General features: G+C 57.9%; 9 protein-coding genes across 9 annotated transcripts; 2 read left to right on the forward strand and 7 right to left on the reverse strand.

The window, feature by feature from the left end:
- Positions 1-219: 219 nt before the first annotated feature.
- E0L32_002904 (uncharacterized protein) lies at positions 220-2,009 on the reverse strand (the record flags this gene model as incomplete). Its single annotated transcript, XM_031137145.1, has 2 exons — positions 220-629; positions 698-2,009. 2 exons carry the CDS (start codon positions 2,007-2,009, stop codon positions 220-222), a joined length of 1,722 nt encoding a protein of 573 aa, XP_030999514.1.
- Positions 2,010-2,832: 823 nt separating this feature from the next.
- Positions 2,833-3,887, reverse strand: E0L32_002905 (uncharacterized protein; the record flags this gene model as incomplete). The annotated part of the gene is made up of 2 exons (XM_031137146.1): positions 2,833-3,775; positions 3,826-3,887. The coding sequence occupies 2 exons, from the start codon at positions 3,885-3,887 to the stop codon at positions 2,833-2,835; spliced, it is 1,005 nt and encodes a 334-aa protein (XP_030999515.1).
- A 1,428-nt stretch (positions 3,888-5,315) lies between these two features.
- Positions 5,316-6,245, forward strand: E0L32_002906 (uncharacterized protein; the record flags this gene model as incomplete). The annotated part of the gene is made up of 3 exons (XM_031137147.1): positions 5,316-5,339; positions 5,413-5,935; positions 5,980-6,245. 3 exons carry the CDS (start codon positions 5,316-5,318, stop codon positions 6,243-6,245), a joined length of 813 nt encoding a protein of 270 aa, XP_030999516.1.
- A 1,072-nt stretch (positions 6,246-7,317) lies between these two features.
- On the reverse strand, positions 7,318-8,085 carry E0L32_002907 (uncharacterized protein; the record flags this gene model as incomplete). Its single annotated transcript, XM_031137148.1, has 1 exon — positions 7,318-8,085. The coding sequence occupies one exon, from the start codon at positions 8,083-8,085 to the stop codon at positions 7,318-7,320; it is 768 nt and encodes a 255-aa protein (XP_030999517.1).
- Positions 8,086-8,906: 821 nt separating this feature from the next.
- E0L32_002908 (uncharacterized protein) lies at positions 8,907-9,371 on the reverse strand (the record flags this gene model as incomplete). Its single annotated transcript, XM_031137149.1, has 1 exon — positions 8,907-9,371. The coding sequence occupies one exon, from the start codon at positions 9,369-9,371 to the stop codon at positions 8,907-8,909; it is 465 nt and encodes a 154-aa protein (XP_030999518.1).
- A 1,911-nt stretch (positions 9,372-11,282) lies between these two features.
- E0L32_002909 (uncharacterized protein) lies at positions 11,283-14,271 on the forward strand (the record flags this gene model as incomplete). The annotated part of the gene is made up of 4 exons (XM_031137150.1): positions 11,283-11,419; positions 11,543-13,802; positions 13,882-14,028; positions 14,107-14,271. The coding sequence occupies 4 exons, from the start codon at positions 11,283-11,285 to the stop codon at positions 14,269-14,271; spliced, it is 2,709 nt and encodes a 902-aa protein (XP_030999519.1).
- A 703-nt stretch (positions 14,272-14,974) lies between these two features.
- On the reverse strand, positions 14,975-17,818 carry E0L32_002910 (uncharacterized protein; the record flags this gene model as incomplete). Its single annotated transcript, XM_031137152.1, has 2 exons — positions 14,975-15,157; positions 15,218-17,818. 2 exons carry the CDS (start codon positions 17,816-17,818, stop codon positions 14,975-14,977), a joined length of 2,784 nt encoding a protein of 927 aa, XP_030999520.1.
- A 1,015-nt stretch (positions 17,819-18,833) lies between these two features.
- E0L32_002911 (uncharacterized protein) lies at positions 18,834-20,136 on the reverse strand (the record flags this gene model as incomplete). The annotated part of the gene is made up of 2 exons (XM_031137153.1): positions 18,834-19,979; positions 20,044-20,136. The coding sequence occupies 2 exons, from the start codon at positions 20,134-20,136 to the stop codon at positions 18,834-18,836; spliced, it is 1,239 nt and encodes a 412-aa protein (XP_030999521.1).
- Positions 20,137-21,608: 1,472 nt separating this feature from the next.
- E0L32_002912 (uncharacterized protein) lies at positions 21,609-24,474 on the reverse strand (the record flags this gene model as incomplete). The annotated part of the gene is made up of 3 exons (XM_031137154.1): positions 21,609-23,514; positions 23,574-23,699; positions 23,756-24,474. The coding sequence occupies 3 exons, from the start codon at positions 24,472-24,474 to the stop codon at positions 21,609-21,611; spliced, it is 2,751 nt and encodes a 916-aa protein (XP_030999522.1).
- Between the last annotated feature and the right edge of the window lie 1,067 nt (positions 24,475-25,541).

Genomic DNA, 25,541 nt, shown 5'->3' on the forward strand with positions numbered 1-25,541 from the left:
TTAATGTAATTGTGTCGCATATGGTCACGGCAAGGGGTGCATGCTCAGGGGCGAAGTTGAAATACACGGATTTTGCATCATGTATCTAGTTTACGGAGTAGCGAACAATGACCTTATTTCAAGTATTATTGTGCACCTATCTTGAATATGTACAACGTGTATGGTGTGCCTCATGGTTAATCACTCCTCATCCCTCCCATCCTCCCATCCGGTATCTCATCAAGAACCAGACTTCCCCTGCTTTGACTTGGAAGCAGGCGGCGAATCTTGAGCCGGTGTAACTCGCAGCTGGACATTGTCCTCGAGTGTCCACTCAAACGGCTTGTTCATATTGATCTTGTAGCACACAATGCCACGGTCTGTCCTTCCGTAGACGCGCAGGTCGGGGCCGCTGATCAGGGAGACTGACGTGAAGTTCTCTGAGCCGCCGGGCGCGCCGTTGAGGTTGGGACTCTTTGCATCCTGCCAGCTCGTGTTGTCCCAGTGGTTCGCCAGCAGTGACCCATCAGGCTTCCGAGCGACGACGAGCTTGCGGCGCGGGCCGGTCGAGTCGTCGGGCAGGCTCCACGTCACGACGCTAAGGTCGACGGGCTTACCGATCGGCACAGAGGGGATGACGGTGTTTGCTTCTGGATATTCGGAGCTTTTGTCAGCATTGGCAAGATGGGGTCCAGCTTGATGCAAAGCTCCTACTCACTTTGGATCCAGGCCGTATCGTTGGGCGCCTTGCCCACCTCCTGGATGACTGAGTTGGTCTGGTAGTACACCTGCTGGATGTCTGCCTGCAGGCCCACGCTGGCGTTCTTGTCTGCCGAGGCCGTGACGGCGATGCCCGACGTGGGCGCGATGTTGGGCCGCACCTCGACCGGCGGGCGGCTCCAGTCGGCGCTCGAGATGCTCATCAGCTTGTTGTCCGGGTTCTGGTAGAAGACGGACATGTCGCCCGTGCAGGTGCCGTTGCACAGGCTGAAGAGGACGGCGAGGGCCGACGACTCGTGCGCGCTGTACTTGGTGTTGCGGCCCGAGAGGTCGCCCGTCTTCCACTTTTGGCCGCGCGGGTTGGCGCTGGTGACGACCTCGACGGTGTTGCCGGGCCCGAGGTAGAACAGGGCGAGCATGAACGGGTGGTACTTGGTCACGTACGGCGTCGCTCGGACGGTGGCGGCGAGAGGGGTGCCGACGCGGGCCGTGGCGTTGGCACCCGCCGAGTCGCTGACGTTGGTGACGGTCCATTGGCGCTGGGCAGAGTCCCAGTACGACATCATCAGGGCCGTCGAGTTGTCCTGCCAGAAGACGGCGCGGCACTCGTTCGAGCTGGCGTCGGTCCAGTTGAGCGCAGACAGCTTGGACTCGGCCAGGATGATCTTTGCATCGTCTGCTGCAGTGCCCGATGGCGATGCCGACGGGGTGCTCGACGGGGCGCTCGTCGAGGAGCCATCCGCCGCTGGGCCGGCGTTTCCACCTCCTCCGCTGTTCTTGCCCAGGGTCGTGCCCAGCGAAGCGCCGAGGATGATGCCGAGCAGGATGAGGGCGACGAGCCCCGAGACGATCAAGAAGGACTTCCTCTTGAAGCCACATATCCTTCTTTCTGGCTCAGCAAAAGCAAAACTCCCCGGCGGCATTTGCGGGGGGTAGGCCCCCATCACGGGCGCCGGGTTCCGTCCATCAAAGGTAGACCACGGCACGATTGGTGACGATTTCGGAACACTGGGTTGGTAGTAGCCTGCCGCTGCCTGCGGCGGGCTCTCGGGCGAGACGCCTCCTTGGTATGAGGATGCATCGTTTATCGTAGCTGGTGCTGCTGGATGCGGGCCCGGTTGTACGATATTCTGTGGTATTTGCTGTGGTATCTGCTGTGGTACCTGCTGGTGCTGGGGCATCAGATGCGTGTGTGATGGAGGTTGAGTGTAGCCATTGCCAGCCTGAGCGACCTCGAGGGTGCTGTAGTCGGGCGCTGGGACTGAGTTGTCGTAATGCTGGGGGTATTGCGACTTTTCTGACTTCTCCATGGCTGCTTCTCTTTCACAACACGCATATCCTCCTGGATCGCGTGAATCGTTGTCGCAAGAGCTGCTCAACTGGAACGGGGTCGGGTGCTGGCCTCTGGCCAGACTGGGCCTGGAGCACCCAAGTATCTTTAAAGCGACGGCCCATCGGGAATAACTAACCAAGGTCACATCAATAACACACAAACGTCACCAAATTTAGGAAATTACAAGCAGTAACTGTGAAGGGCACCCGGCTGCCATATCAAGACAAGGGGGAAGCAAGTCTACGGCGCGAAATATGGGTACGGAGATGCTAAAACTGGCTGTCTCAGCGATGATCCGGGCCGCGCTGGGGGGGCTGCCCGCGCTTGCAGGCGCCAAGCCTGACCAACAGTGCAACGGCAGTCCTCGAGGCTTGCTGGGATAGGTCCACGAGTTGCCGGGCAGTGCGCTCATTCGATACCACCATACCAGCCGCCTCGACCCAGGCTCATTGGTGCGCTCAGCGCATGGGGGAGGGGAGGAGGGTGCCGAGACGCCGCATGGGACTTTTAGCTGGGTTTCATTAAGGCTGAAGGATTCACTGTTCAAGGTTGCAGTAGTTTATCCGGCACACGGATATCAAGATAGGTGCCTTTGGTGGTCTGGCCACTCACCAAGCCATGTCCCTGGGCAGGACCTCGAAAGCTGCCAAGGAGGTTGACAGCCATACACACAGGTCAGACCTCATCCGCACCTCCACTACCCAAAGATTGTATTCCCTGCTCCAGGCGACAGTCCGAGATCACTGCAAACCCTGCTGTGCCCTTGATTCCACTCCCACATGGCCAGCTAGGGTGTGGTTTCATCTCCCTTGTGCAGGTACCGTCGGAACCGGCAAGGTCCTGTGCAATCGCGTAACGAGCTGCAGGTAATCTTGCTCGTTGTCCTCCGTGATAACGCCCCGCCGGATAAAGAAGTCGATCATGACAAGCGCGCAGTTGGGCTTGAACTCGCCGCGCGCCAGCGCCTCCTTGACCTGGTCCACGCTCCAGAGATAGAACTCCTGCACCTCCTCGTCTCGTGGGCGGGGCACCTCGTCGGGCCCGACCTGCAGGTCGAACGTGTAGATGCAGTCCGGCACCATGAGGCCGATCTCCGCCCCGGACCCGGGCGCGCTCCTGCTGACATATGTGATGACGCCTGTCGCACGTGCCCGTGTCCTGATCAACTCTTCCGGCAGCGACGCCTCCTCGTCGGCCTCGTGGACGATGCACTCAAACGGCGACTCCTCGGCCCTCACCCCGCCCGCCACCGCATTGTCGAGCATCCCGGGCCAGGTCCGGATGTGGGCGCTGCGGCGGGGCACCCAGAACTTGAGAGCGCCGTCCTCGGCGACAGTGTAGATGTTGAGGTGGGCGCCGCGGTTGGCGATGCCGAAGAGAGGCGCGGCGGACCGCTGCAGCTGTACCGGGAAGTTGGCACCGATGACTTTGTAGTCCTCGTAGTTTGGTCGTGGACGGAGCCCTTCGAAGATTCTTGCGGCCTTGGCCGCCTCGACAACTTCGAGTAGTGACTTGTTGCATGCTTGGGATGTGTTTGATCCGTTGGACGTATCAATCAACTGCACCGTCCGGGGTCGCGCAGTTGGCGGGCTGATCTTGAAGTCGGCGGTCCACGGCATGCGTTCAACCACGGATGGGACCATGTAGCCGTGTGGTCGAGGATCATTGGGCAGCAGAAACTGATAGAATGCGCTCTGATTGTCATCCGAGTATGGTGTTTGAGCAATGTCGATATCCGGGAAGCTAACGATCAGCTTAGTCAATGTTTCCTTCTTCTAATGGATCAGCCTTACCTATCGCAGTCGTTGATGAGGTCCAAGAAAGTCTTGGGCGCCGTATCTTGAGTCGCGGCCATGGTGATCCTTGTTGGGGCGCCAGACGTGGAACGAAATGGCCGGGAGCGCTTTGCAATGGACGCAGACTGCCAATTGAATCTGCTTGCAAACTGACTGCTACCTGGCCACAGGGATGGGAGAGACAGGCGCAACATACCAAGGGTGTGTTGTTCATCGGCAAACTTGTGGAGGTGAATGGATCGTCACAATTTTGGATCCATAACCGCAATCGAGCTGAGGTTGTCAGGTGACCCCGCCCAAACAAACCGCTTGTGAGACAAGCAATGAGTCACTACCAGAGAGAACAAGAAACAAGAAGAAATGTGAGGCCATCTACTCTTGCTTCTAGGATCCCTATTCGCCGGAGCGTCCTCCAGCTCCTATCGTTTCTCCTACTGATCCTCAATCTCGATGAGTTGTGTACCATAACCTCTCTTGTTGCACTCGGCGAATTGCCGCAAAGATCTGGGTACTTTACTTGCTCTCCTCCCATGGTCTGTGATGAGATTGGCTTCTTGATCAAGGCACCATCAATACGCGGACACGTCTAGACCTCAGACATTCTGTAGGTGTCCGCACTGGATCTGCTGGCTCATACTTCACGATGAAGGGCACGGAGGAAGTGTCAAGTGCGAGTGATTCTTGGCCTTATGAGGGAAAAACGAGAAACAGCAAGAGTCAGGGAGCCAGTCGAGGATACACAAGACGAAAAGCCTGTGAAGACACCACTGCACTGCAGCAGCCAGAGCCTTCGCAGTTCCCTTTGCAACCACAGTAATTAACATCTATAAATTACAATCAGATTCATCACCTGCCACAAATCCAAGGTCTACGCATTGAGTTGGAATCCTCAGCAATGCAGTATGGTCAACGTCTGGACCACAAAGCCAATGTCAACAATGGTGAGTTGGGCGGTAGAGCCACAGTGAGGGAGTTGGAGATGACTCAACTTCCTAGATCGCACTTCTCACAAGGGAAGGTCAGTCGATTGGAGAAGTGAAAATCAAATAAAGCAGCAAAGCAAGGGATGAGAAAGGGACAAGAAGAGAAACTAAGAGGCAAAAAATGTCCATGTGACCTCTTAAAGTGTGGGCGAAGATGTGCGACTCTCTCTTGGAATAACCTCACATTGTCTCCTGAGGACACCACCCAATGGGTTCTTCACAGGGCCTAGAAGGGGAGAGGAAGTGAGTTGACTGTTTTTCAAAAGCCAGGCCAAAAGCCATTCACCCTTTTCGGGTTAATATCGGACCTCTGCGCAAAACTGACATGAGGGCACAGGTACCTAGCGCACTCTACGCGAGAACTTCGGCTCAACCTCAAGGCTTGTCGCCTCGTGCCTTTAGGTCAGGTGTGTCCTTCGCCAGTCAATTAATTCTCAATTCATCACAAAGTCGGACTTCAAGATCTCAACATCGTGAGAGTCTCATATCAGCCAGCCGGTCAACATGGAGCCTTCTCTCAACAACGTAGTAAGTCATATCCCAAGAACAGTATCCAACTGAGGTCCTTTCCTCTCCCATATGCTGACTTTGAAATGACAAGGCCGTCCGCTCCGGCATTCCGGCTTCCCAGAACGATCCTGCCCACAAACCCGACAATAAACCTAACCGTGGCCCCGCTCCCCGTTCTCGGCGACGCCATCTCGCGTCAGACAGCTTCAGACACTGCCTGCCCAAGGCTGGTTTCTCCTGGCCAGCGAAGGGTTTCATCATGCGTAGCTGGGATGACGACTCCAGAGTCTGCGCAGCCCTGGATGCCTGCGTCCGGGCATTTACCGGCCCGGCAATCGAGCCACTACTGGTTGAGATGTTCAGCCATGCCAGCCTCGAGGCCGCGGCTGGCAAAATCCCTTCCGCAAGCCTTGCCAGTCCTGAGTCCAACTTTACATATACGTGGCTTGCTCGAGTCCGCAAGGATGTCAACTGGGCTATCAGAGGCGGCAAAAAGCCGGGCTGTGGATTGAAGGTCTTCGTTCTCCTCTTCTTCACGATCCGGAACGCCCGCCTCCGCTGGTTAGATCAGCCCCTTAACGAGCGCTCGCTGCCTCACGACACCCGTCTGCATGGTAGGCTTGCCCATGCGGTCGATATTTCAACAAACTGGCTGAAGAGGCCGGTCAGACCGGTACCGACGACGATTTGATGAGCACGGGCGGCCCACGCGAGGCCGCAGCCGAGACCAAGGACGGTTCGAAAGAGGGGGGCGTTCAGACGCAAAGTGGCTATCAGGAGGAGCTGGAGCACGGAGCGGCGGCTCCGGCCTCGACCGTTGAACAGGATGAGTGCTTCAGAGCAGGGGCAACTGCCTTGTCGTCGTCCTGCACAGTTGTCCTGGAACAGGCAGAACTTTGGCGGGATCAATATGGACACGGATGAGAATTGGTGCTCACAGTATTTGGGGAGTTTCACCCTCGCGATTCTTAGTTCTCTCCAAGAAGTCAACTCGGCTACTATGTATTTTCAATACCCAATGAATGTCTTTCCGAGTATGAACGAGCTTTCGATGCTCTCCTCTGCCGACCCCAACACCGCTTCTACCTCTGTTCTTTACTTGATGCCCCGTCAACCTAGATGTGTGAAACTGTTTTCCAACATTGCCTTTTCCCTGTATGAAGGTTTCTCTAGCCTACAACCTCCGCTCCATGGTTGGAATACTCAAAAGTTTCCGGGTGATACTTACTCTTCACTGCGCTCCACCGGAGCGTCGTGTGAGGAAAGCCAATCTCACAGTCCAGAAGTCTAGGTAATTTTGGTGAGGATGGACTTGGTGGCCTTGGTGAATCATGGCACGAACACGAGCGAAAGCGAAGAGTCTGGCAGCGGAGTTATGTGGCCTTCGAGTCTTTCTCCTCCAAGTGCCCTATGACCATGCTATTTTTCAGCATCTGTGTTGCAGGTGTTCAAGTTTTGGAATGACGAATATTCTTCGCCCGCTCAGGAATGCTTGCCCACGACGTGAGACACGCACTCTGTTCATCTCAGGGACTGCACTGCAAGGTCTCTTCCCCACTGTACAGACAAGCCGGCGAACAACTTCAATCTCGGGGTATATGTAGTGTGTTAGATGAAGTCCTTTCAACACAGCCAGAATTCAGGTGCTTTGGTGTAGCTGGATAGTGCACAGACGAATCAGGATGTTGATGAATATGCTCCCATGAAGAGTAGTCTACCTGCTCACCTACTGAATTCAAAGTTTATAATTGATGCGAGGTTTGATCCCGGCTTTGGGCAATTTCTTTTCTCCCTCTTTTTTGCCCATTTCAAATGTTCGCTTTACCGATCGCCAGGTTGACCAGAGTTTTGACTTTACTTTTTCACTCTCGTGTTGTACTGTACCAGATGATGCTAGTTTCTAGACTGCTTCCAATCCAGCTCTTTGAGCAGTACCGGCTAACACACATCCTTCCCAACTACAGATCAGTGTGGTCATCCGGTCTTGTGGCATGACTCATGTATGCCTTTCAACAGCATTGTCCGTCCTAATACCAAGTCGCTCTCTAATATACTGGCTGAGTCCCTTCTCGATGGACGCAGAAAAGGCCGCGAATACCGTCATGGATGGTGTTCTGGGGGCCTGTGCGTGATGGATCTCCGGCACGATCTCGACTTCGTCCAGGTCCTTGATCCGCGCCAAGTCGGTAGCCCAGTCGATGCACTCGTGCTTCAGCACTGCCAACAGCTCAAAGTCCGACTTTGAAAGTTCTTGTGGCCCTTCCCATGCCTCTGCCGGCCTGCCTCCACCGACTACGAGCCGCAGCTTTCGTAAGGAGGCGTGCTCCGCTAGGTATCGGGCAACATGAGACCACTGGCCCCCGTCTCCGTGCCCTATCAAGATAGGCACGCGCCTTTGTATTGAGATCTCGGAGATCATGGCTCGAGCGTACGCGGTGCGGTCGGAGAAGAATGGAATGACGGCTGCGATGTCGGCCCCAAAGTCGAAGGAATGCCTGGCGTAGAGAATGTTCGCCACCTCGGCGTACAGGCGCCTGCAGGTGCCCATGATGCCGAGATGAAAACTGGCGCTCTCTGTGGCGAGCGTGTAGGTCGTTTCGTAGCATCGCCGCTGTATATAGCCCTCCACCACAAGATAGCGCGCCCGCTTCGAGTCTGGTATGCCGTCTATCTCGCCATCCTTCATCGACTTGACGCGAAGTCTTCGGTGGCCTCCATCGTCGACCAGATAGCTGTAGATCAGGAGGCGGATCTCGAGAGGCATGGAGAGAAAATGGTGTCTTTTCGGGGGTTGGTGCGGGATACATGAACTTTTAGATGGCGACCATGTTCGAATTCTGTCTATCGACGACCCAGGAAACGGTGCGTGAGGACGTGTTTCGACTTGCGCCATGGTGTTGCGTTCTGTCAGATCTGGCGGTGACCAAAGGCCAGGGAGACGGTGCTTTCGCTGATACGGCACTGAATGCAGCTTGGTGAGGTTCTTGTCTGTCAGTCCTTGTTGAAGAATAGGTAAAGTTCCTACTCGTTAGAAATACCCAGACCGATCGCCGAAGTTCGAAAGCCGCGACTTTTGAGCCGTTAGCCTGACTCTTGATGAACAACCTTGTTGGCCTGCCACTCGTCTCATGCTCGCACCTTGATGGCTGCCACCAAACCCTGGGTCATCAGGCTCCTATTAACCCCCTTGGTTTTGTCCCTGGTAATTGACGGCTTCACACGTGGGTGTGTCCCACCGGTACCTGTCTGGGCACCGGTCAAGATGGCCCTTCCAAGCCGACCAGACATTTAGCATATTAGCGGGGGTGGAAGCCCATCAAGTTGCAAAGTCAAAAGAGCACCGGTATCGCTCGCAAACGACATTGATCGGTACACAAAATGCACAGTCAAAATGCGTAACAAAGGCAGAACTAATGAAGTGACCAACAACAGTGCGAAGTCATGCCACGCATTATGCATATCATAGCGTTCCCATCAAAATTATGTCTCTAGAGATAAATATATACACAGTCAAAAAGAAGAACTCCGGACACCACAACTCAGCTCTCATTCATCCCCACAAACAACTGGAATAATCCATCCCCCCTATACCACAGCGCTGATCTGCATGACGGGCACGTCAAAGTCCGACTGGGGAGGCTGGATCGCCTTCCAGGCCGTAGCGTTGGTGCGCTGGATGCCCTGCGTCCAGATGTGCGCGACGGTGACGAGGATGTCGTCGCGGTTCTCGGCACCGTACCACACGGCCTGCACCAGGGAGCCGTCGGCCGCCGATGCCGAGCCGTCGCCGTTGGGCACGCAGTCGACCCAGCCCTTCTGGATGTAGATGGGCGAGCAGGTGACGTTGAAGCCGGGCGCGCCCTTGAGGTAGCCCGCGGGCGCGGAGACCTGGTAGTTGGCGATGCAGCCGCCCGGGGAGCAGCCCTCGGTGAAGCCGACGACGGGCCAGTTGACGCCGATGGGCTGGGCCTGGCGGGCGTCGTTGGAGGAAGGGGCTGCCGCAGCCGAGGCGACGAGGGCGGTGAGAGCGGTGATGGCCGAGAAGTGCATCTCTGTTGATGGGTTTGTTTTGTATGACGTGTGTATGTATGTGCTAGATTCTGCTAGACGAGTAATCTGGTTCTGGAGATGCTCTGGTTGGACTTATGCAGGTACAACTTGGAGCAGTGTGCTAGTTCTGACGGTCTGGAGGATGACAGGATTCGTTCGGAGTATATATATGCATGGATGTGAAGAGCCCTGTCATCCAGCTCTTTCCTGATAGTGTGATAAAAGGCAAAAAAAGGCCAGGGACCATGTCACTGATGGCTCTCACATGTGTAAGCTTCACATCTTGTGCTTGCTGGAGAAGCTTCAGTAGGCAGTGACGGTCGTTGCTCTTGGCTGGTGTCAACTCGGGCCGACCAGATCTGTGGCTCTGGCTTTGAGGCTACCTCGTATCCCCACAAGGCCAGAGACCCCGTCGCAGTTGATGTCATATGCCTCGAGGTGAGATTCGTTCGTACTTGGGGAAGAGGAAACGCCCCAATCAGTCCTGGATGGAGTTCGAGGTCTGATGTCAGAGCCTGAGTTCAAGGGACCCTTGGCGGCAACAAGTAGCGCCGGCAGTGTGCTGGTCTTCACCTATTCCGGCACTCCCGACTTGTTCTCTGCTCGTATTGTATGTTCCTACTGTGCGATGAACAGGGCGGCCTGTCGGCACTGCTGACAACAAAATGCTGAGCTGAGAGCCTGGAGGCGGTCCACCAGAGCATAAGGTAGGTGCACCAGGTGGAGGCAATGACGGTAGATCTGGAGGCGGAAATGCTATATTTGGCACACCACTGCAACCTCCTTACATCCATTTGAACCAGGCTGGAAAACTTGAGCACTGGCCCGCTAATGTTCGCATTTTAGGGCTGGAAGCTGGCTTTTTACGGGGAGCGATTCAGCGGCGGCCCCGCTGATTATGTGCGCCACCAGCCTCAAACAGCCCCCCTGCAGCAACCATAAACCCAAAGGGCGCGACATGGGCGAAGATCCGGGACATGGATGGATCTGAGGGAGACAGCTGATATATCTCGGTGTGCTCCGTGACATCCATATTGCGAATGTAACAAGCCCGATGTTGTACTTGTAAATCAAAACAAGGAATGCTGTTTTGAGACATATGTTGCGAGATTGTTGGACTTGTGCTCGGCCCTCGAGGGAGGTTCACTCTTGAACCACTGCATGCTCCTGCTCATTCGAGCCTCGGCGATGTTCTCTTCGGTATTCTAATTGTGCATGGATTGGATTTGAATGAGAGAACAATAGCCATAGAATGTCTGTCACAATGGCTTGGCTCTGTGGCTAGAGGAGCAAGATGCTGTGCAAGGTGGTGCTTGTGAGATGAGTCGTCTTTGTCCATGCAAGACATCTTGTAGCACTTTGCGTCGCTTCGTACAAGAGATGACTAACGAAAACACTTCAGGATGCTCCTGAAACAACAGCATTCTGAATGAAGGATCATTCTTCGTGTCGGGCTTGTCTCGTCAGATGCGACAAGTAGTGAGGAAGAGGACACAGCACGTGATAGGTTCCAGCTGCTTATCTCAGCAGTCCGGACGCACAGGCCAATCACCAACCAAGCTCTGGAATTGGCCAGAGCTCCTAAAGTCCAACGGGGAGGGAGGGAGTGAACGCGCGCCTCCCGAATCCAGCCAAGCCCAGTAGTCTCCAGCTCACTAGGCACCACCGAATCGGGGACGGGAAATCCAACCACCACAGCGCCGTCGAGATAGCACACCCTGCGTCGTCACCTGTGTCCTGCCGCCCCCCCCCCCATCCCGCCGATTCTCACAACCCCAGAAAGAGACCGGCACAGCTCAATGCATGAAAGCCGCTGATCGGCTCGCCGGACATCGACGTTCAAGCTCCCTCGAGAGTCTCATCGCCCGCCGCAGCCGCAGTCGCAGCAATCCAAGCAAGCTCAGGCCCGTCATGTCGGCGACACCGGTCCCGCCCGAGGACCAGGCTCGCCTGCTCGAGGATGCCCTCATCGCCGTGCGCCAGCAGACCGCCCTGATGCGCAAGTGCTTGGACACCCCCGGCAAGCTTATGGATGCTTTGAAATGCTGGTGAGTTGATCCTCCCTCCCCTCGCCCGCTGCACCAATTGCGTCACTCCGAGCTCGGATGCGCGCCAGACCTTCGAGAGCTGCGAGCAGCCTCTCTCGCGACTGGGCACACGGGGACTGATAGCACTGCCTCCCACAGCTCTACACTCGTTTCCGAACTCCGTACCAGCAGCCTGGGCCCTAAGCAGTACTACGAGCTGTACATGGCCGTCTTCGATGCGATGCGATACCTCTCCGTCCACCTCCGAGAAAACCACCCGGTCAACCACCTCGCCGATCTCTACGAGCTCGTACAATATGCCGGCAACATCATCCCCCGTCTGTACCTCATGATCACTGTCGGCACCGCCTACATGTCGATCGAGGGCGCCCCCGTCAAGGAGCTCATGAAGGACATGATGGACATGAGCAGGGGCGTCCAGCACCCCGTCCGAGGCCTTTTCTTGCGCTACTACCTCTCAGGTCAGGCTCGCGACTATCTTCCCGAAGGCGAAGGCGATGGCCCCGAAGGCAACCTCTCCGACTCGATCAACTTCATCCTCACCAACTTTGTCGAGATGAACAAGCTCTGGGTGCGTCTGCAACATCAGGGCCATTCCCGGGACCGTGAATCACGCACACAAGAGCGCAAGGAGCTCCAGCTTCTGGTGGGAAGCAACATTGTTCGTCTGAGCCAATTGGTGGACCTCGAGACCTACAAGACTGGCATTCTAGGCCCCCTCCTGGAGCAGGTCGTTCAGTGTCGCGATGTGCTTGCCCAAGAGTACCTGCTCGAGGTTATCACTCAGGTCTTCCCCGACGAGTTCCACCTACACACCCTGGACCAGTTTCTCGCCGCTGTTTCTCGTCTAAACCCTCATGTCAACGTCAAGGCCATCGTCATTGGTTTGATGGACAGGCTTTCCAGCTATGCTGAGCGGGAAGCCCAGAACGAGGATGGTGAGGATCGCGAAAAGCTGGAAGAGGAGGCGCTAGCCGAGCTCCTGGAGAAGATCAAGCTCAACAAAGACACGAAACCTGCCGAACAGACCGAGCCGCCCCCCCAGCCCGTCGAGGGATCCTCGGAGGCTGATGCTCCCGAAGCAGACGGCGATGCTTCTTCGGCAGCGGACACACTTGCCAAAGACTCGGATGCCGCGCCATCAGTAGCTGAGACCGAGGAGACAGCCGTCAATGGTGACGATGAGACCAAGCCGGAGGAGACGGAAGGCGAGTCACCCAAGAAGCAGCGGGGCATTCCACAGAACGTCAAGCTGTACGGGGTCTTCTTTGGCCAGGTGAAAAACCTGGTGCAGGCGCAGCAGCTGCCGATACAAGACACTATCGCCCTCCTCGTCTCTCTCGCGAATCTCGCTCTCAACATCTACCCAAGTCGCCTCGACTACGTCGACCAGATTCTCGAATACGCCGACCAGAAGGTCAGGGATCACGCCAACAGCCCCGACCTTCACTCGCCGCCAGCTCAGCAAAGTCTGCTTGCTCTTCTACAGGCCCCTTTGAAGCGCTACATCTCCATCTTCACTGCCCTTTCGCTGCCGACCTACGTTCCACTCTTCCAATCACAGACCTATCCTACCCGGCGCGCAGTCGCTGGCGAGGTCGCGAGAACCCTGCTTAAGAACCACACCGAGATCTCCACGCCCGAGCAATTAGAGAATGTGCTCGAGGTCCTCAAGGTGCTCATCCGGGAAGGTTCAAGGCCACCCGCAGGCTACCCAGGCGCCCAGCAACGCGCTCGCGCTATGGAGACCGACGAGACGATTGAGGAGCAGGGCTGGCTGGCCCGCCTCGTGCACCTGCTCAACGCCGAGAACAACGACAAGCAGTTCCGGCTGTTGCAGATGACCCGCAATGCCTACAGCGAAGGCAACGACCGCATCCGCACCACCACGCCGCCCCTCATCACGGCCGGCATGAAGCTGGCCCGCCGCTTCAAGGCCCGCGAGCACTACGACGACAACTGGTCGACCCAGTCCTCGGCCCTCTTCAAGTTCCTGCACTCCATCATCTCGACGCTCTACACGCGCGTCAACGGCTCGGGCGCCGCCGAGCTGGCCCTGCGCCTCTTCTGCTCGTGCGGCCAGACGGCCGACATGACGGGCTTCGAGGAGGTGGCCTACGAGTTCTTCGCGCAGGCCTTTACGGTCTACGAGGAGGCCGTGTCGGACTCCAAGGCGCAGTTCCAGGCCGTGTGCGTCATCGCCAGCGCGCTGCACCAGACGCGCAACTTTGGCAAGGAGAACTACGACACGCTCATCACCAAGTGCGCGCAGCACGCGAGCAAGCTGCTGCGCAAGCCGGACCAGTGCCGCGCCGTCTACCTCGCCAGCCACCTGTGGTGGGCGACGCCGATCGCCGCCAACGGCGAGGACGAGGATTCTGATGTGAGTTTTTATCCGGCAGTCGGATCTAGTCGCGTTCTCCCGCGAGGAAGTACTGGTTTGCTGATTTATCGAAACGTAGCTGTACCGCGACGGCAAGCGCGTGCTCGAGTGCCTCCAGCGCGCCCTGCGTGTGGCCGATTCGTGCATGGAGACGGCCACCTCGATCGAGCTGTTTGTCGAGATCCTGGACCGATATGTGTACTACTTTGACCAGCGGAACGAATCGGTATGTGATCATTGTCTTGGTGCAAGGGGGGGTGGCGGACGTATGTAATCTTGTTTTACTAATATTTCTCCTCGGCAGGTGACGACCAAGTACCTCAACGGGCTCATCGAGCTCATCCACGCCAACCTGGCGGGCAACCAGCAGGAGTCGGCGTCGGTCGAGGCCAGCAAGAAGCACTTTTACCACACGCTCGAGATGATCAAGAGCAAGGAGTACGAGGGCATCGTGTTGACGCCAAAGTAAACAGTGTGTGTGCGTGTAGGGGGAGATGTTTGTACGCTTGAAGGAGAAGAGGAGGAGGGGGGAAGAGACTGTATATATTTCCACTATCGGACAGAGAAGAGAGTGAGCAGAGGACATGTGCTCATGTTCAGATGCGAGGTGTTAGTGTTCTGCAAGAAGATCATGCATAAAAATTCAAACCAGCCGGAGTTCTTTTTATTTTTTGTTCCTTATTTTTCTCTTATCCAGAATTGCTCTGCGGATTGATTGTACATATGAACTCGAGAGCAGTTGCTAGACGTCTTGTTTCAATCGAGGTCTGAGATAATGGGCTTTTTTTTATCTACATATATATATATATATGCCGCTTTATCCCTCGTCCGCTCTTGATTGAATTTTGAATACAAAAGGGTAATGATGACCAAGCGGCTGGATCAGTCCGATACTTTCCGTCAAACGCCGCGCGATGCAAAAGGGAAATAAATAGCCTCGTCCGTGCCCTCAGTCGAGATGGCAAAGGGGGGGGGGGGGGCTTTTTGAAACCAGACCAGGAAACACAAATACAAGACAGAGTGAAGATAAGAAAAAGATGCCCCTGATCGGGGGTGGATGGATGGGTGGATGGATGTCTCGAGAGAACAAGACCCAATGCAAAAAGATTCACAAAACATAATCAAATCACGGGCGGTTCGCCGCCTCCCCTCCGTCTCATCTCGTCTCGTCCCTACATGACCAGGTTGGCCGCGGCCTTGCTGATGATGCGCGCCACCTTGTCGAGCGTCTGGTTGGCCAGGACCCAGTCGCCCGCCTCGACGACGTCGCGGATGGCCGGGAAGTACGCATCCTGGTACGCGTTCCACAGGTCCGGGCCCATGACGACGTGCTTGAACTGCGTGCGGTTGGGGATCTAAAGACAACAACTCTTGATCAGCACTGTCCTCCTCCCCGAACAAGTCGAATAACTTACCCCGCCATTGACATCAACATCCAGCAGGTCCGCCTCGAACCGCGACATGCGGTCGTTGTACTCGAGCCGCTGGCCGCCGAGGCCCATGGGCTCCCACCCGTTGGCCTGCAGGACGCGCGCCTCCCACGTGCCCTCCCACTCCTGGAACTCGCGCACGGCGTCCGTGACGGCGTTGGCGGCGGCGCTCAGCCGCGACAGGTCGAACGGCGGGTCCGCCGGGCCCGGGTGCACCTTGCCGTCCAGGAAGCCGGCGAGGTCGGCCGTCCACTTCTGCAGCGCGTTGGCGTAGGCGGCCATGTCGAACGGCAGGACGGGCCGGTCGGCGAGCTCGAGGACGAGCAGGGACAACACCTGCGCGAGCATGGCGTGGTACACGAAGCCCGGGTCGCCGACGCGGTCGACCCAGTCGAAGCCGTCGTAGGCGCTGTGGGCAGGGTAGGACCCGCCGCCGCTGCCCGGGGGCTCGGGCCCCTCGAAGCGCAGGTCGAGCGACGACGTGCCGGCCATGTCCTGGAAGGCGACGTAGTCCGAGTCGGCGGCCAGGCCCTCGATGCGCCGGCCGCCGGCGTCCCACAGCTCCCGCAGCGTCTGGTTGACGTGCGGGTCGCCGACGCGCTTGAGGATCGAGAGCAGCAGCTTCTGGAAGACGGGCGAGCCCGACGCGCGGAACACGCCGCCCGTGACGGCCGTGTCGAGGTTGATGTACGCGAACGCGTCCTGCCTCAGCGCCTCGAGGTTCTTCTCGACGTACTCGGTGCTGCCGACCATGTTGTACTCCTCGGCGTCCCAGGACATGAACTCGATGGTGCGCTTGGGCCGCCAACCCTTGGCGAGCAGGTCGCCGAACACGCGCACCGTCTCGAGGAAGACCATGTTGCCCGTGCCCGGGTCGACGCCGCCGTAGGCCCACGCGTCGCGGTGGCTGCCGACGATGATGGACTTGGACCCCTGCTCGGCGCCCTCGATCCGCCCGTACACGTTCCAGATGGGCTGCTTGTCGTTCTCGTCCTGCTCGTTCTGCAGCCGCACGACGGGCGACGTCTGGTCGCCCGTCCACCACTCGCCCACGTCGGGCACGCCGCCGGCCCAGCCGTCGAAGACGGGCTTTCCTTTACCCTTGAGGCGCTGGAGCAGGACCTGGGCGTCGCGCCACGCGAGCGGCAGGCTGGGGATCTGCACCAGGCCCTTGGACTCGTGCGGCTGCATCCGGGGCATGCCCTTCTCGCTCTCCCAGTTCGGGGTGAGGGGGTCGCCGATGACGAAGCTGGAGAGGGCGACGGACCCGCGCTGGACGCCGTCGGCGGGCATGTACCGCCCGTTGGGCGCGACGTCGCCCTTGAGGTAGCCGTCGTCGGCCGGGTCGCTGTAGATGAGGCAGCCGGCGAAGCCGGCCATCTCCGCCGCCTTGACCTTGAGCCCCCGGTCGCTCTGGGGCCCGTAGTAACGCACGAGCGCGATCGCGCCTTTCGTGTCTATCCCGCTGTCCTGCAGCTTCTTGAAGTCCTCCCTCGTGCCGTAGTTAGCGTATATCAGAGGGCCCCGGACATCGCCCGACTTGGAGTGGCCGTGGAAGGCCAGCGAGGGCGCGGTGGCCTGAGAGTTCCCCCGGGGGTCCTCGTCGATCCTGGCCTGCCAGACGGGCTTGTCGTCGTCGCCGATGATCTCGACCGCGCGGCCGTCCTTGCGCGGGTAGTTCATGTAGACGTAGTACTCGTCGACGCGGATGTCCTCGAGCCCGAAGCGGGCAAAGAGGTTCCTGACGTCGACGGCGAGGGCGTAGTCGCCCTCGGTGCCGGCGACGTGCGTGTGCAGGGTGAACTGCTGCAGCATGTCGCGCATGCGCTCCGGGTCGACGGAGCCCTGGACGTGCAGGCGGACGCTCTCCGGGTCGAACATCTGGCTGCCGAGGCGGCGCGACATGCTGGTGAAGAGGTCGCTCATGAAGAGCAGGTAGAGCAGGCCCATGACGAGGCAGATGGCCACGACGCGGGCGACGACGATGATGACGGCCGTCTTGTTGAAGGCGGCGGCGAACGAGGGCGGGAGGGCCCAGCGCCGCCGTGCTGTTCCCGTTGTTCCTTCGCCCTCGGCGCCACCCGTCGAGGACGAGCCGGCGGTGGCACCCGCACTGCTGCTGTTGGGGAGTCGTATCCTGAACCTGGGCATCTTCCACCTCCAGTTCCACTTCCACTGCGGGAGCGACAGCGAGAAGCCTATCCTCTTGCCGAATATGGACGAGGCCCCCCTGCGCCCGTCGCCCGGCTCTATAATGTCAAACTCCTGCATCTCCCGCCGCACGTGAGCGGCCTCGAGGTCGTCGTCGTCGTCCGAGTCGGACGTCCACGTGCTGTCCTCGTCATCGGTCTCGACAGTCGGCGCCCGGTAGCCATTCGTATTCCGCGCGTTGGCCGAGGAGCCGGTGCGGCGGTGGGCGCCGTGCAGCAGGGAGCGGCCCTCGTGGTCGGGCACGTAGCCCTCGGCCATGGGGGAGAGGACGTCGGCCTCGAAGGCGGGCCGGCTGGCGCTGCCGGTGGCGACGGCTTCATCGTAGGTAGGTATCGGAGGGACCGGATCGTATCTCTGGTCGTCGGAGGGCGCCATCGTGGCAGGTACTCGCGCCGGATCGGGGTGCCCGTCGCAGCTGTAACATCCGGGGCGGATGGGCTCTGGATGGAGGAGGGACGGCTGTCAAGAGTGGTGGTCGCGGATTCGTAATGCGTGGAGACGGAGAGAGAGGAGGGATCGCGCGGCGCCAAGGCGAGACGGAACGGAGATGGATGGGTAGCGAGTGCTGTGCGTAGTGGTACGTAAGTCGATGGAGTGATGGATGAAGAAAAAGGAGCGGATTGCGTCGCCCGCTGTCAAGTGCTGGCAGCAGAGGAAAGCAGTGGCACGACCAGAGAGGCCCGTTGGACGAGGGATTGACGGAAATCACCAAATGGTCTCTGGATTGTCTGTGGATTGGTGAGACGAGGAGTGATCAACGGTGGAATGGAATGGGGTCCCTTCATCCAGGGGGCGACACACTCGTTCCAAGGTTGGCTTTCTCCCTCTCTCCAGGCTCAGGGTTTCTCTTCTTCGCTCTGGGGGGTTTCGTGTTTGGCTGAATTTAGCTGGAGCAGGGGACTCGGCATCCTTGGCGATGGGGGGCTCCTCTCGCCGTTACAGCCGCGTCTGCCCTGCTCCACCCCGCTGAGACCTGGCATTGTACGATGTACGCCAGCACGCCAGCAGGCCATTACAGCGCTATCGCCGACTAAAAGGAAACCTTCAGCGCTGCTCAGGTCAGCAGCCATCTTGATAGATGTCAATGGCAGCAGCAGTGCAAATAGGCCCGGAAGCAGGATTCCTCGTTCAATCGAGCGATATCCGGGCGGCTATTCCCTCTGTCTTGGGGAGCATGGCTGACGCAGATGTTGCAGGTCGGTTTGGCTGGGTACCTACCTAGGTAAGTTAAGTAAAGTGCCTATGGTGGCAAGACCTCGATACCAGGCCCAGCGCGGGCGGGCTAGACACGAAGGCGACAAGGGTCTCTAATATTGCAGTGCTTTATCTTCGCTTCTTTGGAATTGTTTCTACGATAACGCAGGCAGTCATACAATCATACATTCATTCGTCAGCCCAAGGGTGTCTTTCCCCCCCTGTACGGCCTTTGCGTCTTCTCCATCTCCGTCTCCCCGTTGAACTTCCAGACCCCTTTCGTCATCGCATCCGACAACGTCCACTTGGTGCCCTTCGTCAGTCGGTGAAAGATATCGTGTTCCTCCCCAGGTATGCTGTGGAACAGCAGAGGCTGCCATGTCTCGTGGTGCTTCCTCTCCTCGGCTCGCATATGCCGCTGCCCTTCCTCCAATCTGTGCTTGGCTTCAGACGCATGTCGCAGCTCGCCGTGCTTCAGAGCGCTGACCACGTCCTTCCAAGCGCGCTGCGACTCCCACGGATCTTGCTCTTCGACGGAAGCAATATCCATCGGCGCGGGCCGGTTTGCAGCAGCGTCCACCTCGTACGTCTCGATGATCTCTCCCGTCCCCACGTCCTTGACCTGCCAGCCTTCACTCCACACTCCCGAAGCTTCGTACAAGTTCGTTTTCGGGTCCCGCGCATTGTACACCCTCGCCTCAAAGTAGTTCTTCTTGCCGCCCCCGAGGAAGCCCAGCCCCGAGAACTTGATCTCCGACTCGTACCCCGAGCTCGAGATGATCTTGTAGGTGCCCACCATCTCCGGGTACAGGCACCCACCCAAGAAGCCGCGTATCTGGACGTCTGGGAACGGAAGCAGATAGTCCTCATTGAGCTCGTCGAGGTGGATCATGGCGTGGCCTATCCTCCGGATATGGACCATGCCCTTGAACGTCATCTCGACACGGGCGTAGCTATCGGCCCGGACCCCGTGCTCGGGAGCGGCGATGTGCACGGCAGTGATCGGCGGGTGGTGGCTGACCTGCTCGACTACAAGCTTGGTGGTAGCCGCGCTGTCGGGGTCCGCCCACGAGGCCAGGAACAGCTCTCCGAGGAAAGCGTTGAGAGGCTTCTTGATGCTGACTCCCGGGCCCCCGCCGACGTAGAGGTCGCTGCGGAGAGCAGCCAGGAACAGCCTCAGCACTTGCAGCATTCGCCTTTGCGGCTCATCCTCTGCAGCGGCCGCGACGAAGAGCTTGGGGTGCTGAGCCCAACATCGAGGGTTCTCCACTACTGAGCATGGCGCTAGGAAGTGTGGAGGGGCTGTGATGTTGGCGAGATCGCCTTTGATGGTGCCCAGTAGCTACATGAATTGAACAATGTCAGCAATGCAGTTCGAAGGAGATGAACTGCTGGGAATATCGTACCTTGACGAGGTCAACAAAGTGAGGAAAGGAAGACTTGTGCTCCCCCGCAGTTGGGCTGCTGCAAGATTCCATGGCGGTCACTCCCAAAGCCATTGTGTGATGTAGGTGTACTTCTACAGTGCTACGCCAAGCAGACAAAAGAGGCAGTGGGACTTTTGTTCAGAGATGTAATTGTGAAGTGAGCGATAGATGAGAGATCCAGAGCAGAGCAGACAGGTTCTTTTTTGAATGGGAGTATCTGCTCCCCTGGCGCGCGCGCGTGCGGCCACGTCGTGTTTCAACAGACCTGTTGCTCTTGACGTTTCAGAATCGGGCATTCCCCGTCCAGCAGCGCAACACACAGTACACGCATGTGCCAACGTTGCCAACCCGCACTAACTGGCCACTATCTTGGAAGCTACCAAAGCACTGCCACCCCGTGTGTGCGCCTGCCCGGAGCATCAGACTATCCGCACCCGCAACCGCAACCGCAGCCCGCATCGCACCTGCACTGCACATGCATGCGGCACTTGCAGCGCCGGCTCGCGCGCCTGCTCTTATCGCCCACTCGCTTGCGTACATGTTATATACCTACCTAGGTAGGTAGGTAATTAATTACTTGGCGATGATGGCTGGAGTCCTGCATTCCCCTCATCACATGATGAGCAGTGACGGCGTCGCATTCCAGGCTGGTTCAATCATGAATGAATGAATACCAGGAATTCGTGCCCGGGCACAATGATGATGCTACTGTATCACTCTGGCACTACGTTGCACATTTTCCAACCGGCAGCTGATGAGCATCAAGGTCACCAAACAGACTGGGAGACGCCAATTCCTGTTCAGGCTCTCCTATGATATCCTTCGACGGGGTACACGCGGCGCGATAATCTACCCTAGTCCACATTTAAGCTTCAGGTTCGACCCGGCTGGGTCAGACCCGTTCTATCAATAGCGAACTGGTCTTAGTAAGAAGAGACAGCGAACACAAACACCGGTATGAAAGCACGGATGTTGTCCCTCGTCGTTCAATCTCGGTAGTGACGTATCTGATAGTGAGGCTGTATATCGTTGAGCGCATGACTCTTGAAGTCTCTCCGGACGGACGAACTAACGACCCGGATAGTCTGCCTGTCATCACCGGAGCGGGCTAAAGCATCATGCTCGTGGGGGCCTTGGGCTCTGACTGATCATTGTAGAAACTATTATATCTGACTGTGTCTGATATCAATGAGCCACATAAGGGCGTGATTCATGAAATGGATTATAAAACAAGCTGCCTTCAGCTGCCCATTATACGCACGTACGCCCAACTGTCTCGCTGGACTTCACTAGTAACTGTTTGGTCTACTCCTCATGTGCACACTCTGCCTGTTTCTTCTGCTGCTATTATATATTATATTTATGCTAAACGACAACACGAAAATCCGCTCTAGGTGATATCCTGTGATTTATGTGACAACTCATTACTCCAAACACCCAGCCCGCATCGCCAGAATACACTAAAAGTACACTCCAAGTCCCTGGGAGAGGAAAGGAACAACCCTCACCCCATCGTCGATACATCCCACACCAGCCGACCTCGCTCAAGCTATCCCCCTCGAGCTCTTCCACCTCTCGACAACGGCATCCCTCTCCACCTGCGACGCCTGGTCGCAGTCCTGAATCGCCTGCCGCAGCCGGATCAGCAGCAGCTCCGCCCGCAGCTTGGTGAGGTGCTGCTTGTGGTACGCCTTCTCGAACCCCTTGAGCGTGTAGCCCGGCAGGCCCGTCACCGCGGCCCCGATGTTGTACACGAGCGAGATGCCCGCGTTCAGGACGCCCTTGCCGAGCCCCTTGCCGCCCTCCTTCTTGAACCCGTTGTAGGGGTGCACCACGACGCCCGAGAAGGCGTCGTAGAACCCCAGCACGAACTCCGTGCCCGCGACCTGCAGGCCGCTCCCCAGCCCCGTGATCTCGCCCCGCCTCCGGGCCTCGACCCACGAGGACCGGTAGGGCGGGTAGTTGTGGAACCCGTTGGCGACGTTGTAGACCAGCGCCACGGGGGCCCGGAGGCCGGACTTGACGATGTCCGCCGCGAACCGGCCCGTCGCCCTGGCCAGGTAGAACGCCTTGCCGTAGCGGCCCTCCTCCCGCGCCTTCCACCCGGCCTTCCTGCGCTCGTGGAGCGTCGGCTGCCGCTTCAGCTTCCTCTCCAGGACCTCGCCGTTCTTGAGGGACTTGTTGGCGACCTTGAAGGCGATGGTCTCCATCTGCGTCTGCGTGAGCCGCAGCGCGTACGTGGGGGGGTCGGCCTCGGCTTCCGGCGGGAACACGTGCGATCTCGTGCGCGTCGCGTGAATGGGTGCGTCCGCATGGTCTGCATCTGTCGCTGTAGATACAGACTCCTGCTGGTTGCTCTGGTCGCTGGCACCTTTGCCAGGAGCGTTCTTCTCGGCGTCTGGTGCTGCCGTCGGTGCAGGAGGATGCCATGTTCGGGGCCTGTTCTTCAGCCGCGTGCGGTACTCCTTGCCGGCATCCGCAAGGCAAGTGAAGAGGAGAGATCCTGCCGCGATGACACCCACAATGGGGTGCTCGGCGCCCTCGTCTACATACCAGTGGGCATGCCGCAACGGCTTCAGGTCGCGCGCGCAAATGAGCTCCACGCGGACGAGGGCACTGGCCGCGAAACCGCTCAGATGAGCGCCCGTTTTCTTGTGCCTCCAGACTGCGAGTTTCTCGGGACAGAGGTCGCATCGCATCTGGTCGATGCAATGCCTGTTCTGGAAATCCTCCGCGGTGCTGCTGGCCCCGTCTTCGGAAGCGATGCCGTCAGCCATTTTTTGCACCGCGACCTTGACCTCTGGCTTGAGGGCGAACTCGATACTAGCGGCCAGGGTCTCGGCAGTCAGACGCTTGAAGGGAATCGGGACCGGGCCGGCCCCCGCCTGTGCGATCATCTTGCCCCAGAACGGCTGGTCGCCGAAGAATGGCACAACCACTGTAGGTCGCCCGGCCGCGATGCCTGCCGCGGTTGTGCCAGCGCCGCCGTGGTGAACCACAGCTGAGACATGCTGGAAGAGCCAGTCGTGAGGCACGTTGTCGATCAGGAACACATCCTTGGGTACTTCACCGCTGCCGATTCCACCCCACCCCTTGGAGACGATCGCCCGAACACCGGCAAGCTTGACAGCCTGGAAGATCATGGCTGTTAGGGCCTGCGGGTCGTCGACAACGATGGAACCAAATCCGATATATATCGGAGCCGGGCCTGGTACGTCCAGGAATTCTGCAAGGTCTGGACTCGGCGTGTATGAGTGGGCTAGGGGCAGGAAAGAGAAGCCGGTGATGTTGATATGTGGGCCCCAGTCGGCGGGCTTCGGGATGAGGCTCTGAGACCAGAGATAGCTGTATGGAACGTGAAGCCGATGCAGCAGCTGGTGACCCCACATCGGGCTTACGGGGTCAAGGCCTAATGTCTTGATGCGAAATTTGTTGATCAAGTCGCCCAGTCTGTTTTGGTCAGTTCGTCAGGGCTCTTCCAATATAGGTAGGGGTTGATGCGGACATACCCTTGCCATGTCAACAGTTCCATCAAAATGAAGGAGAAATAGTTGAGAGTTCCATTGCCACTGCCCCCATCATCTTTGATCGAGGCTAATGGATGCGGAAACTTGGTAGTTGGCGACCAAGGCATGCTACCAAGAGAGTCAGCTAAAGGAAACAAGATGTATCGTGATGAGATATTACTCACGTGAAGACCATGTGCAAAGGGATGCCAAGCTTCTCCGCGCAATGGATGTGAGCCATGGAGGGCGGATTCGCGATGATGGCATCCGCGAGGAACAGGTCCTTAACATTGGCGACATCGACAGCCTTGATCGGCTCTCCGAGGCCATTGCCAGCCTCGATGCAACTCCTCCAGGCGCGCGTCATGATGTCCCACATCTCCTTGCGTCTCTTGCCGACGTCGCCGGCCTTCATGCTCTCGCGAGACGGGAGAAGGCCGGGGTTGCGCACCATGTACGCCATCAGCTGGGAAGGATCGCCACCGATACTAAAGAACTCGAGTCCATGCTCCTCGACGAAATCCTTGAAGACGGGGTGCGTGCAGATGCGCACGCGGTGGTTGTAAGGCGGGCGCGAGAGCGTCTGCGCGATGGGGATGAACGGCTGCACGTCGCCTCTCGACCCGACGATGTGGATGACGATGTTGAGTGATGGGCTGTGGGCGGGCCTCTCGCCGGAAACAGCGGCGACGCTGAATTTGCGCTTCGGTGCCGGCTCTTCCTGCGGCTCTGCGACCTGGAAATTCTTGAACCATGAGACGACTGACTGCGCGTTCTGGTGGAGGCGGATCTTGATGCTGCCGTCTAAGCTGGTCCTCTCTGTCTTGCTCTGCTCGGCCTCGGCAGCATCGGGGAGGAAGACGATGCTGCCCAGGCGCTCTCGTTCTGCGCGACTGAAGGCCATGGCTGATGCCGACCGAGACGTGTGTGTTTACGCCAGATGGCAAACTGTGTTGCGCGCCGAATGAGACCAAAATCCGTACTGTTACAAAGGTGTTGGGAGGTTTGCAAGGCCAAGATGCAGCCCGTCCTTCGTATATGAAGCGGCACTTGCGGGCGTGCAGGGAATGGGGAGGTGAAAATACGTCAGTGAGTCGGGTGGAGACGGGCTGACTCGTAGGGCGTGGCTGACTCTTGCGGCGCCCCCGTGCCGGGGCTTGGTTGGCCAGGCGCGACCCGAACCCCGAGGATCCACCCAGTTGGGTCGGCCTTGCCGCCTTGGCTGGCAAAAGCATGTGCGACGGATCACCATCTCGCTTTCGATATTTCATTATCGTCGCTGACATTTCCTGACGGAGGATTGGGAAACGAACTCGCTGTATGCGCTGGAATTGCTTTTCGGCGCATAGGACAGCAGAGGGCGGATAGGACTCAATATCTGGCTTGTCTGCAACGGGACGAGACGGCGAGTCAGCGCGCACAGTTCACCCGAGTTGAACAGTCGAGCTAAGAACAGGACAAACCAGCACTATATTCAGAACGGAATAGGGCTTGCCATATGTAGCAGTTGAAGACATGGATCTGCATCATGGAGGCTTTCATTGAGGTTTCTTTTTATATTCTCGTTGTTCAAGGCGAGTCAACCACCGGATACATCAGAGCGAACCTGATGCTGATGGCAATCACTGTGACCATGTTGCTGCCTTGTTGTAGTGTCAACTGGGCTGAGGCTATAGATATCGCCATTATAAACCATCCGGCTCGACCGGTCTTGTTCTGGACGAGGCCCAGGAGTTAGTTTCAAGGAATGCAATATTCCCTAGAGTTTCCATTGCCATTAGGCGGGTTCGATATAGAGGGGGAAAGGTTTGCCAGCTACTTGGGATCATCCTCAATGTGCAGCCCCATTGTCGTTCATGGACTGTCCCGGAAGCTTGGGTCACTGAGCGGGTTGACCCGGCGGTCACGGAGTCCCGGCCAAGCCGACATGTCCGCAGGCCGAGGCCCGGGCTGCGCGCGGTTTGTACTAGG

The sequence above is a fragment of the Thyridium curvatum genome (genome assembly GCF_004353045.1).
Source record: "Thyridium curvatum strain D216 chromosome Unknown NODE_12_length_601061_cov_81.036774, whole genome shotgun sequence".
Taxonomy (NCBI): domain Eukaryota; kingdom Fungi; phylum Ascomycota; class Sordariomycetes; order Thyridiales; family Thyridiaceae; genus Thyridium; species Thyridium curvatum.